Source organism: Formica exsecta, unplaced genomic scaffold (genome assembly GCF_003651465.1).
Source record: "Formica exsecta isolate Colony F162 unplaced genomic scaffold, ASM365146v1 scaffold11, whole genome shotgun sequence".
NCBI classification, from domain to species: domain Eukaryota; kingdom Metazoa; phylum Arthropoda; class Insecta; order Hymenoptera; family Formicidae; genus Formica; species Formica exsecta.
In genome coordinates this window covers 825365-837552 of record NW_021848439.1, presented here as the reverse complement: position 1 = coordinate 837552, position 12188 = coordinate 825365, and the positions used below count along the sequence as shown (strand labels likewise).

Here is a 12188-nt window from a genome sequence, read left to right as displayed (position 1 = left end):
ATATATATAAACATATAAATATATATATAAATATATTTAAAAAATCTAAATATATAAAATATAAATTTAAAAAATATTAATATACATATATTATCCGAATGAGAAAGATTGCACTTTTAATTTAATAATTAAAAAAAATGAAAATTATGAATTTCTCAAATAATCATAACGGCAAAATTACGAGACGATCAGATGCAATCAACGAACGAAACGATCCGCCTGAATGTTCTAGGTGAAAATCTGGTTCCAAAATCGACGGGCGAAGGAGCGGAAGCAGGTGAAGAAGCAAGAGGAACAACGGACGAGGGAACAGTTGAGGCAGCAGACAACGGCGCAGGTAGTCGCCGCCGCCGCAAACGCAAACGTTGTGGATGCGACGGCCGGCGGAATGGCGAGTTACGCCGGAGGAGAGATGGGAGGGATGCTGGGCGGTCTGATGCAGGCCAACGGCGGCGGCTCCTCTTCATCGATGGCCATGCCGATGCCTATATCGCAGGCAGCACCTCACCTGTCATCGTTGCCCGTGTGGATGTCCGCATCACCATCCACATCATCCGCGCAACCTTCGCAACCCGTACCTTCGCAGCCCTTACCGCAATCCTTATCGCAGCCCTCGTCCCTTTCGCAACCTGCATCTTTATCTGCGTCTATGCATCCGTCATTACAACCGTCGGAAATAATAGCTTTGAATACAGTGCTCAATCCACCGCACTCCACACCGTAATACAATCTAATTCCACAGTGTCGAGTGTCGAGCGAGAAGAACGCTATATCATCCTCGGAAGGATGAATGGACTAATAAATGGTAACTCCTCCGAGCAAAGATAATGGGTGGAAAAGGGGTGGTGATGAAAATAAAATAGCCCATTGCTTTGTTCGAATTACCGAATTTTATTTAAGTGAAGTCAAAATAATTTGTGATCGAATGAGCGAATGGAACAGCTCGTATCCATCAGTACATTCTCCATCGGTCTGTGATAAGCGACTTAGATCAACGAATCGTTCGTGGATTTATATATACATATATATATATGTATACATATAGATTGATAGATGTAAATAATATAGAAATATAGATACATGTATAAAGATAGATATGTAGAGATTATAACTAGATAAACGATTTGATCTCATTAATTTTTTTGACGTCCACGTATCCACGACGATTCTTGTTGACGTGAGTCGCATCTCGTTTCTATTAGCAAAATTTAAAATTTAACCATAACAAATAAAATTTTACAACAATTTACAACATGTTTCCAATGCATACTAAAATCTAACTTGCGAAAATATTTAAAATCTGTATATAAATAGGATAAATTATTAGAGATTATTATGATAATTATATCTTAATTAATAAGATAATTAATATTTTAAGTGATTGTTATTGTTCATATTTATTAAAACAAATGAATATGTGCCAGTGCGCTGTGGCGCATCCAACTTAATCTGGTATATGTTTTACACTAAACTCTATCCACAATTATAAGATATCCTAACAACTGAAAGTGGATGTATACATACAATAGACTGCATGAATGCCTTCACGCATGCCTATTATACTCTATTATTGCAATATATATAATATCGTACCTGAATATTACTTGTTATTTCTCTGTAATATTCGCAAGTTTTGTACGATTGCGTATAAGGGTAGCGTAAGTATTCAAAAATAATAAAGTTATCCGAAACACGAAGTGATAGATAATAAATAGTGATAAAAGATAATTCTTCGATTGCAAAAAGAGCATTTTACCTCGTAGACGAGATAGAAATACACTGTATGATTACGACGTATTATTCATATGTTATTTCTATATTGATCATAAATTAACTTTAATTATTTATTGGTTAATTATAAAATAATTATTATTATTTATATATTGACCGTAAATTAAATAAAATTGTACACATGATGTTTGTGTAAAATTTTATTTAATATTACTAAAATGTTAATTTATTAATTCTTGCAACAATTTTTTCAAGTAACTCATATCCAGCGATGCATCCTTAAAGTGCTAGGCATCATTTAATACAGATGCAATGCTTATAACGAGATTAGAAGTTGTCATTCTGAACACATTGCATTATATAATTATGCAAAGAAAAGATGCACAAAAATTAAAACATATTTGATTTTTTTTGGTTCTAATGTACAGAAATCAAGCAGTAATCGTACAACAAGGCTAAAATTTAAAGAAGCTTTAAGGAAGCCTCGCCGGACACATATTATTTAATAAAAGTTGTTGAATTTAATAAGATTTATATAAATATATGTACATTTATATATACATATATTATTGTGTATATATTAAGCATTTGCAATCAAAAAATTAGTCGGAATTGAGTCGAACTCAAATTGGTTGGAAAAGATCAAACGCATTGGATACCAGAAATTTTTGAATATTTGCGCACCCCTAGTCATTATAAATTGCGCCGTCTATATAACTCCTAAAAATGCAAGACGTATACATTAGGAAACATGTATATTTTAAATGTAAGTAAATAAAAGACCCACAACATAATATACACTCTTTTATTTTGTTTTATTATATTTCGTTAACGTTCAAAACGCGTTACGATTGATTTTTTATCTCGACATTATCCGCATGAATTTAATTTGCCGCACAATCTTTCTCTTTATTTTTATCTATCTTTTTATTTCCTTGTGTAACAACAAAAAGGTCGACAAAATCATGTGTGTCTTTTGCTATACTTTTAAAATTCCACATAATATTATATTCATCCGTATCTACACTTGTCTGAATTAATAAATACACATCAACGTATATGTGTATTCAGTTAAATATTAAATTTTACAACATCTGAGTATGCATATAATAGAAAATATAAATATAAGATTAATATAAAAATGTGCCTTAGAAAGAAATAAATATCTTAAATACGTTACAATAACATCCACGCACAAAGTTCATTTTCTCTCTACATCCGTTTGTATATTCCTAAATCCGTTCGTATAAACATCTACACAAAAAGTAACTAACGATTGATCCGTTATCTTAATAAATATAACTTTTAATAAATGATACTGTGTACATTGTATCGACTTGCAACGATTGACGTCGATTTATCCATATCTAATGAGTAGTATATAGAGTCAGGCTCATTAAAATTATATTAGTTTTTTCTACTTTTGATCTCTAACATCAAATTTGATATTTTAAACAAACTGACAAATCATTTTCTTTTGAAACTATTTATATTTCTATCAATGCGGTTTGAGCTTGGTCATTAATTAACTTGTAAAATGACCAATAGTAAATTTTAAAAATTTCTATTGTATTATATACGATAACTATATTATCAGTAATTTTTTGATACTGAAAGAAAAAGAAATTGGGGTGCATTTTAGATGTGAAAAAAAAAATGCAAGAACGTGACTCAAAAACGATTCAACGAAACGTGAACTGAGAGTAATAAATATTAGAAAATTGAATCACGTGTATTACCTATGTCATTTATTTCGTTTGCGTGCACCATAAATGCATTGCACGAAGAATCTTTGGCTCAACAAAAATAAATCAGAAAAAAGAATAGTTATTTCTTCTTACACTTTTTTTCATTTCGATACCGTTTTACTTGCATCTCTTTGTATGAAATAAGCCGTTTCTCAACCTTGAATCAATTGTATTTTTTTTCCGTTGACCACATTCCTTCCGTTTTTCAAGATTCTTTATGACAACATTTCGGACCAAGATAATAGTCAAAAATAAATATTGAGTCGATAAATCGAGTCGAGACGACGCTGACGATAATACACACATGGCGATTACGAACAACAATAATTGACTTACGGTTAAACGTGTGTAATCAAAAAGTTTGACGGTGTTATATAACAATGTGCGCGTTAACACAATGGTGTTCTTCGTATAGCTCGCAGCATGCAGTATGCATTAAATAGCAGAAACAGCCCCATTCCTAGAACTCGTGTTCAGATATAAGCAGATATAACCAATGGACTTGGTCTTCCGTATTTTGAGCTAGCCCACGTGTCTATCGAATAACAGATTCGGCTCTGGAAACGGACCAGCTTTACATTGTTCCTAGCCGTTGTCTATCAAATAAGAGAAACAGACATAAAATCGTCAAATTTTGCTCCCATCTTAAAATTTCTCAATTATGAAATTCGCTTCGTCTTTGTCATTTTCACTCGTTAAAACGTGAACGAGTGTATTCGGGAATGTCAAATTAATTGAAAAACTCGCTGCCGATACTAATAGTATAGCATCGTGTCGTGGCGCAAGTGGGAATTAGATCGAATTAGATCGCGCGTAAATGCAAACGTAAAAACGCTTTATGCGAGCGCGCGAATCATCCCTCCTCCCCCGATCCCCCGGATCGAGGAGACTGTACCCCATCTCCACGCATACCGCGAGCGCAGACGAAGGTGGCAACGAGTCCCGCGGGGGCACTGAAGTTAACTACCAGATCGATGTCCGACCCCAGCCCACGACCTCGTCCCCCCGTCTCGTGAAACCAACCCCCTCTCGACACTTGGACGCGACCAAGAGTTCGGGTTCTGTCGAGGCGAATCGGGAACAACTTTGTCGCGGTTATGCGACCCGAGTCGATGATTTCTTCCCCGATGGCGAGACGTCGCCCGAAAGTTCGCTTGCTCCGTAAACACGATTATCGCAAGCGTTTAATGGTTATTCGCGATTGCGATGGTTTAGATTTACGCTAGATATAGTTGGAAAAGTCAAGCTTTGGTAACTAAAGAGAGATAAAAAAATCTCTCTCAATAAAAATATAAAATTAAATACGCACACATCAGTAATTTTTCAGTTTCTTTTTTTAAATAAAATTGATGTAGTTTTTTTAAATAAAAAAGATATGTCTTTTTTTTTAAATAAAAATGATATAAGAGCATTAGTCAATGATTTTAATTAATTTTCTAATAAATATTCTTTTTAAATAGAATTATCAAGAATGTTAAAAAAGATTATTATATTAATTTTCTAATTCACAGATAGAGAGATACATTTTAGAAAAAATTTATATGATAAAATATTTATTTCGTGCTCGATCTTTACCAAAATAATTTTGTTGACAAATCTACGGATGCCAAGATCTCGAATGAGTCTGACGATATAACGAGCCCGACGGTGTGAGAAATGAACGCCGCGGAGAATTAATGGACCTGCTGCATAACCGTATCTATGATCCAATTATTACCGCGGTGCCGATTATACGAGGGTATAGTCATTCGCCATCGGCGATATATCATTGTTTCAACGAAAGAGAGTGCCATCGCGAACGATGAAAAAGTGACGATATCGGAACTTGATCGCATCGCCGTGCCTTCATATTCGCTTTGAATCTATTTCACGAATAAAGATTGCGAGATATAAAAGAGTCATCGATTGACATTTGTTCACATATGTCTAGACGATAATGCAAAATATATATTATTATAAATATGTAAAGATTTACACACACATACTGTGTCTTGTAAAATTTCTAGATAATTAAAATTTGTAGATAATTACTATTCTAGGTAAAATCTAGATTCGCAAAAAATATGATTTTTACGTGTCTACTCGTTGTCTTCTAAGAAATATTTTGACGGCGATTTAATGTTATACATTTTATGCATTATACATGCAGCATAATATCGAGACGACAGAGTTAATATTTAGTTACGTCTAAAAAGTGGTATTCCGATTAAATTTATCCAATGATCGCGCCGACAAAGAAAAGCCGCACATTCGAAAAAACCGACATAATAAACAAAACTGAATATAAATTCTACCTAAAGTATAGTCGCGCGCTTTTTATTTATCGTGATGATAAAGGTGTTAATATGACATTTAACAAAATCATTCATTTAAATAAAAAAGAAATTAATTATATATTATGTACTCCTTGACATATGTTTTAAATTATAATACATATTATTAGAATACATGTTTCAGTTTATTTATTACGCAAATTTAAAATTAGAACGTTTAAGACAAACAGGTATATATATATATGTATATAAAGTAACAGCTAAAAAGTAGAAGATTCAAAATTAAAAATTTTTATATACAAGTCTTCCTCTCCCTCTCTCCTTGTCCATTTGTGGTACATCTGTTCATCATTGTGCCGCATCAGAACTCAGAGTACCATTTGTCGTTGAATGGCAAAAAGATGGATCTTTGTCATATTTTTCAAAATGTGACGAAAAGCACAATAGAGACAATAGAATCTGTCTGCGATATTCGCAGAACGCACGTGATATATGGCGGTTAAACTAACGGGAAGAAGACATAAATGAAAGAAGATAAGAACATATCGGCGTCAGGCTTTTTAAGGATTGAACGAAGGAAAAGGAAGGACAACCCGGTCGGCAACCTGTGCGTAATTGGACCCAAAGACGTAATAGTTTTTACATACCAAATTCCTGGCTGCAGAGGATACATCTCTTTGTTCGACTTTTGCTTCAGGCTCCGTAGGCCCAAGTCGGAAAACACCAAATAGATTCTTTTATGAGGGCCATAAAATGTCTGTGAATCTCGATTCTCGAGTATCGATGGTTCCAAAGGGGCTAATCTGTTGATGAAAACTATAATAAAACGTCGGTTCTCTGCGCGCACGTATTTATAGAAATCCTTTCAGCGCATCCTTACCGAGATATTTTCTGCCCTTCTCGTGTCATTTGTCGAAAAATATAAATTGTTGATTGTTTGTATATTCCTTACGTATGTATACGCGAGTTGAATTTTTTACCTCGTTTTCCGAATAGAGACTGATATATATACATGATAAATATTTAACTCACATATTTTATGCTTTGAAATTTAATTTATATTTCTATATTTTAAAAATTTTATTAAATTTTAAAAACAATAGAATGTGTAACATGATCAATTATTCCTTTGGAAAGATAGGAAAGAGGATACCATGTATAATAATCGCATTTGAAAAAGTTAGTGCTTTTTTGTGTTAAAAGAGTATAAAAGTAATAAAAAGAAAATTTATTAATATATAATTATCTTAAATTTTGGCAGGTTTTTCAAGATCCCTCTCTGGGAAATTTTACGAAAACATACAGATAACATTTTACCGTAAATTTATATTTTATACAATATAAATATATATTACGTATTTTAATTATAAACTGTATAATAAAATATCCAAATGGATACATATAAATAATTAGTACTAATTATTACTAATAAATATTATAATAATTTATTCGCTACAAAAACTGGAACAGGCTTATGAAGGAGAGCAATGATGCAATTAAAAAAACAAATATATACACAAATTATGTTTCTGATTGACCTAAATTCATTAAAATTTAGTGACCAACGAAGAAAGCTTTATCGAAGGACTATTATAAATATTTGCCATATTTTTTAACGGTAGTAACGCGGAAAATATTTTGTCGGACAGTATTCACTTTGTGTTTATCTTTTTTGCATTATTTACTCTCGCGCTCAATCTTCACTATTATCTGTATATAATGGGCTTTTTTCTTTTCATTTTTTCGTAATCGAGAATATTCGATATCCCTTTCAAATGTATCTAAAACAAGCTTTGTATACATGTCGTATGAATGTATATGTATGTAATCATGTGTATGTGTGTTTTGTTTCTGTAAATGTTCTGGACCTACAACACAGAAATTCTTAAATATTTTCGCCTTTTTTATAGAGATATAAGAGCTATATATAAAAAGGAAAATACATCGTTTAATATATATATTTGTTGATCGTTAGCTATATGTGCGCTATCCTCACTTCCATCTGTAATTAAAAGCAGGACTCCACTATATCTACATTTAAAATGGATTTGCAGCTGAAATTTTGTTAATGGCGTCCCGGCTAGGAATAACACCCTAACTTCTCACGAAAATGCTGTCGATGTTGTACCTCATATAAGCGTTACCTTTTGTCGATATATTATCAACAGAATATCGTTATCTGCCTATTTCTAATCACCAATAAGATATAAAATTTGTTTAAGATTTTTTTTGACAAGATTTATAATTTACTACAAAATTTACGACATAATGATGTTTATAATTTTAAAGAATACAGACGCAAAATTATTTGCTTTCTATTTGTAATATAACGCAGTAATTTTAAATACGATTTTCCTGTAAATATATAATTTGTAAAACTTTTGCTGAACATCGTAAAATTCATGAATTTTTTATTATATATCTTTTTATTTGTCTCATTTTATGTGATTTATATATCTTATATAACGTATATTTTTATCATTATAGTTCTTTTGCGTATAGTTTTCTACATATAATTTTGTGTTATACGAATAAAAATATATAGATTAAAATACATATTTTAAATTTTTATTTATTCAAATTTAAATTTGTTAACACATATGATGCACATTAATTGTAATAAAAATAATGTATTATTGTTTTTATTAGTATACATTTTCATTAGTAATACGTTTTTAAATCAATGTGATATGTATTTTTTTGATCAGTTGCATACAAATAAATCATACAATCGAAAACTTTTGATAATGTCAGCTCTTTCTAATATCTTCTGTTCCATTCGGCGCACATTTACAAGATGTCGTTACTTATCTTTTAGCTTTTAGCTTACCACTTGTCCGTTACAAGGCTCAAACCGTTTCACGTTTTATATTTTCCTTACCTGTTACCATGGAAATTGTCACCATGGAGATTAGTGATACCGTGAACAAAACAGACAAAACATACAATGAGAGTCTATAAAACAGAAGATTATATAGTTCTGTAACTTTACAGCGAGAGATTTAATAAATTTTACATAATATACATACTAAAAAATGACAGCTTAAATAATTTAAAATTTTGTACTGCAAATAAATTATGTAAATAGAAAAGATGTTTCTGAATAAAATTCTATTATAATCGACATGTCTGTCTCTCATATCGACTTTATAAGTGGAACGACTCAATGTTCGGAAGATAAAACCGAGCGAGATCTCGGTCTTTGCTATGCGTATCCGGTGATCGATGACGATTGTAAAACGAGCGACGTGCTCGCGAAAAATCGAGGTACTCTGCGAGTGTCGAACAATGGAAATTCATCGGCAACGGAGGATGGATTGTACGTATCCGAGAATCCTTTTACCAGCAAGATAATCAAACCGTATCAGCTCGACGACGTCAAACGACTGGATTACGAGTCGCGACCGCGATTTCGCGGAAAACTCGTGGAAATCGCGATACGCGAGATTCGCATTCACACGCCGCGCGAACATCAATCGGATGACACGACGACGATCGAGATCATCTCGGTATCTATTTTGTTCAGAGGGAGACCGATATGCAAATCGAACAGTCCGTTCAACAGAAAGCTGTACAAGCTGTTGATCAGAGATTCCGAGTACCACGATCTCTCGATACAAGTGCACACGCGACACGGTGAATCCAGCGTGCTTCCGTTACCGTTGCCCCAACGTTGCAACGTCAAGGACCACAAGGTGGACATAGACTTCGCGATCAATGACGGTTTGCACGGGATACATGCTGGGATTGTCGCTTGTACCATTTCTCTTTCTATATATGGTTCTAGCGATGAGCCAAAAAAAGACAGCGGGTGTTATCTTTACAGACCGAGCAACGATCCGAACGATCCGCAGAACGGCCTCTCTCTATTGAGACCGCAGAAGAGACGCCCCGTTAACAAGAAAAACGTCGAGTATTTTTTGCTGGAAGATCCGGCTTTGATCTTCGTTTCAGATGTCGGCGTAACGGCTCGTAAGTTGTCTCCGCCGGAATCCAAACCGCCAGACATCGTGGTGACTGAACAACCGGCGTTCTCCCTGCTAGATGTATCCTTCAAGAATCTCTTTCGCCCTAATCGACCGCTCAGACCGTCATCGAGCGCTCATCACAGCAGGCATCACACCATAGGAAGAACGATCCTTGCCGTTACTGTGCTGCGGGGGGTGGAAGTACCAGTGAGAGAAGAATCAGCGCTCGTCTCTCCACTGCTGGAAGTGGAATGGGGCAACGTTGTTCGCACGACTTCGGTCGCAGATGGGCCCGCGCCTGTATGGCAGGAAACAGTACACTTGGAACTGCCCAGACAGACCGGCGAGCATTGCGTTAAGTTTCGCCTGTATGATCAGCACCCGGTCTGGGGCCAGCAATGGCTGGGTGAGGCGAGGGTCCCGCTCGAGCGTCACAGAAACTATCAGGAGCTCGAGCGTTGGATCGCTCTGTCACCTCTTTTCAGTCCGGCGTTGCTGTTCGGTTACGCGCAAGCCAGCCCGGGACAATCGCATACCAGGATCTACGTGCTGATGAGACTCGAGCAACCTGGAAACTCTATGGAAGCTAACGCTATCGACACTCTGTCCAAGGGCGTCCAACGTTGCTTGGCGCATCCTTATCAAATATCCGGCATAGAAACCCCCGACGATGCCGCCCGGCTCGTCATGCTCTTGTCGTCGTTGCCTATTCATTACGGCCCGGTCACGCCACGCCAGGCATTGAACGTGAATAAGGTTGATCACTATGGCAGAGCGGCTTTGCTAGCGACGTTGCTGCAGGCTTTCGGCTTGCAATCATACGTACTGTTAGGTATATAAACTTAATGAAATATGTAAAGCAGCAGGATTCAATAATTTAAATATCGATGATACAAGTAATAATTTCTCTATTCCATTTAATTTTAATTCAACGTTATCAAAATTTGAGATATCGCATGTTTTAATATTTTTTAATAATTTTATTAAATCAAATTTATTGTATTTATATTAAAATCTTTCTACTCCTTTTCTTCGTGCAATTATCAACAATATGTATAAGTCAATTATAAGCCAAAGTGCAGATATACGGTATTATATTTATATTGTTGACATGCATCAGAACAGATGAACATAATGTTTTAGGGTTGTGAATGTTGCAGGTTCTTCGCAGATAAGTAAATGGACCGCATATGTTTTGACCACCAAGGAGAATGACATTGTTTTATGGGATACCGAGATAGGAGAACATTATAAATTAAGCGATAGCCGTTGTACTTTGATGAAGGTGTCCCGCTTAATTAATTACTCTGGCGTTAGTATAAAACAATTATGTAGATGGATCTCTAAATAACGAGACAAGAGCTTACCCACATATGTTCTTTCAGCATCGTTTATTTATCTCCTTTCTCATAATTTTTTTATTTATACTCTTATTTTACGATCGTTTCTTTCCGTTTCAGATATGGGAAAACACGCAGAGATCTACTCTGCCTCACAACCTGAAGTATAATGTGGCGATCAGCAAGGATTGGCGGCCGCTCGTGCCTGTCGCTACATCATCGAGCAGTAATCGATCCGTTCAGACACTGGAATTGGCCGTCACAGCCGAGGAAGACGCACAAATAAAGGAGAGCGCGTTGCAAATGGAGCAACATTTGCGAGACAAATTGTCGGGTTTACGTAGCGCTCTCGGCTTGACGACGATATTTAATCGTCACGCGGTGAGCGTCTTGCGCGGCTTCATCTCCGATATTCCGAACGACGTCAAATACCAATTGGACAAACGTGATTTGAAACAATTGTTCAGAGCCTACCATACGCACGGTTTTGTCTTGAACCTGCGTCAAACTACCCTTGACGAATTGACGGAACAGATAGCCGCCACGAAAATCCATAATATTACCGGTCCCGTCGAATTTGCTCTTGTTTGCCACATAAAAAGATACGTCGGTAAGACCTGCTCGATATGGTTGGCCGTAGCGATTTTACGGAATCGTTAATCCTTGATTTTCGCGACGATATTGCTACCTTTCCTTTCGTCAACGTAAATAAGGTTTTAACTAAAATGTTTTATAAATAATAGTTACAATGAAAACAAAACTCGTTGAAAGATTAAAAAACTTACTTTTGATACGTCTTCTTGTTTTTAATGATTAAATGACTGAATAGTACGTTTTGATTTTTTTTAAATCAATTATATAATAGATTACATCTATTTTTAATATTTAATGGAAAGAATTAATTAAATTAATAACATTAAATTGTCAATTTAAAGATGTTTCTCTTAAATATTTTTCTGTTCTTCATGTATGATGTAAATATTTCCTCTTATTTCTACAATAATAATTTTATTTTTTATTTTAGATAAATTTATTTTATATTTTTCTCTCATGATCTTAAATAATTTAATTTGATATTAATAAATAATTTAAAATAAAATACAAAATAATAACAAATATTGTTTCTAT

The 12188-nt window shown here is 34.6% G+C and overlaps 3 protein-coding genes across 6 annotated transcripts in view; 2 read left to right on the top strand and 1 right to left on the bottom strand.

Moving 5' to 3' along the window:
- LOC115235560 (homeobox protein abdominal-A-like) overlaps positions 1–1345 on the top strand; it is a 25086-nt gene extending 23741 nt beyond the window's left edge. For all 3 annotated transcript variants that reach the window (XM_029807434.1, XM_029807443.1, XM_029807453.1), the window contains one exon: positions 233–1345. In XM_029807434.1, coding sequence (XP_029663294.1) covers positions 233–724 — 492 coding nt within the window. In that variant the 3' untranslated portion in view covers positions 725–1345. The remainder of the gene's footprint in view (positions 1–232) is intronic.
- A 1990-nt stretch (positions 1346–3335) lies between these two features.
- On the bottom strand, positions 3336–6671 carry LOC115235589. Of its 2 annotated transcripts, XM_029807487.1 has the most exons (3): positions 6633–6671; positions 6400–6555; positions 6030–6256 (listed from the first exon to the last, which is right to left on the bottom strand). In XM_029807487.1, the coding sequence occupies exons 1-3, from the start codon at positions 6659–6661 to the stop codon at positions 6121–6123; spliced, it is 321 nt and encodes a 106-aa protein (XP_029663347.1). In that variant the 5' UTR covers positions 6662–6671; the 3' UTR covers positions 6030–6120. The 2 variants fall into 2 exon arrangements, 1 of the variants encoding a protein (XP_029663347.1); XR_003884057.1 differs by lacking the exons at positions 6030–6256; positions 6633–6671 and adding an exon at positions 3336–4075 and having other exon boundaries at positions 6400–6579.
- Positions 6672–8877: 2206 nt separating this feature from the next.
- LOC115235624 lies at positions 8878–11872 on the top strand. The gene is made up of 3 exons (XM_029807529.1): positions 8878–10552; positions 10881–11032; positions 11181–11872. The coding sequence occupies exons 1-3, from the start codon at positions 8878–8880 to the stop codon at positions 11718–11720; spliced, it is 2367 nt and encodes a 788-aa protein (XP_029663389.1). The 3' UTR covers positions 11721–11872.
- Positions 11873–12188: the final 316 nt, after the last annotated feature.

Coding starts and splice junctions, on each gene's coding strand:
- LOC115235589 (XM_029807487.1), bottom strand. CDS start 6,661: ATGACACGAGAAGGGCAGAAAATATCTCG. Junction 6,556..6,632: donor GAAGGGCAGAAAATATCTCG/GTAAGGATGCGC, acceptor TTTCATCAACAG/ATTAGCCCCTTTGGAACCAT. Junction 6,257..6,399: donor CCTCTGCAGCCAGGAATTTG/GTATGTAAAAAC, acceptor TCTTCCCGTTAG/TTTAACCGCCATATATCACG.
- LOC115235624 (XM_029807529.1), top strand. CDS start 8,878: ATGTCTGTCTCTCATATCGACTTTATAAGTGGAACGACTCAATGTTCG. Junction 10,553..10,880: donor GCAATCATACGTACTGTTAG/GTATATAAACTT, acceptor TGAATGTTGCAG/GTTCTTCGCAGATAAGTAAA. Junction 11,033..11,180: donor GCTTAATTAATTACTCTGGC/GTTAGTATAAAA, acceptor TTTCCGTTTCAG/ATATGGGAAAACACGCAGAG.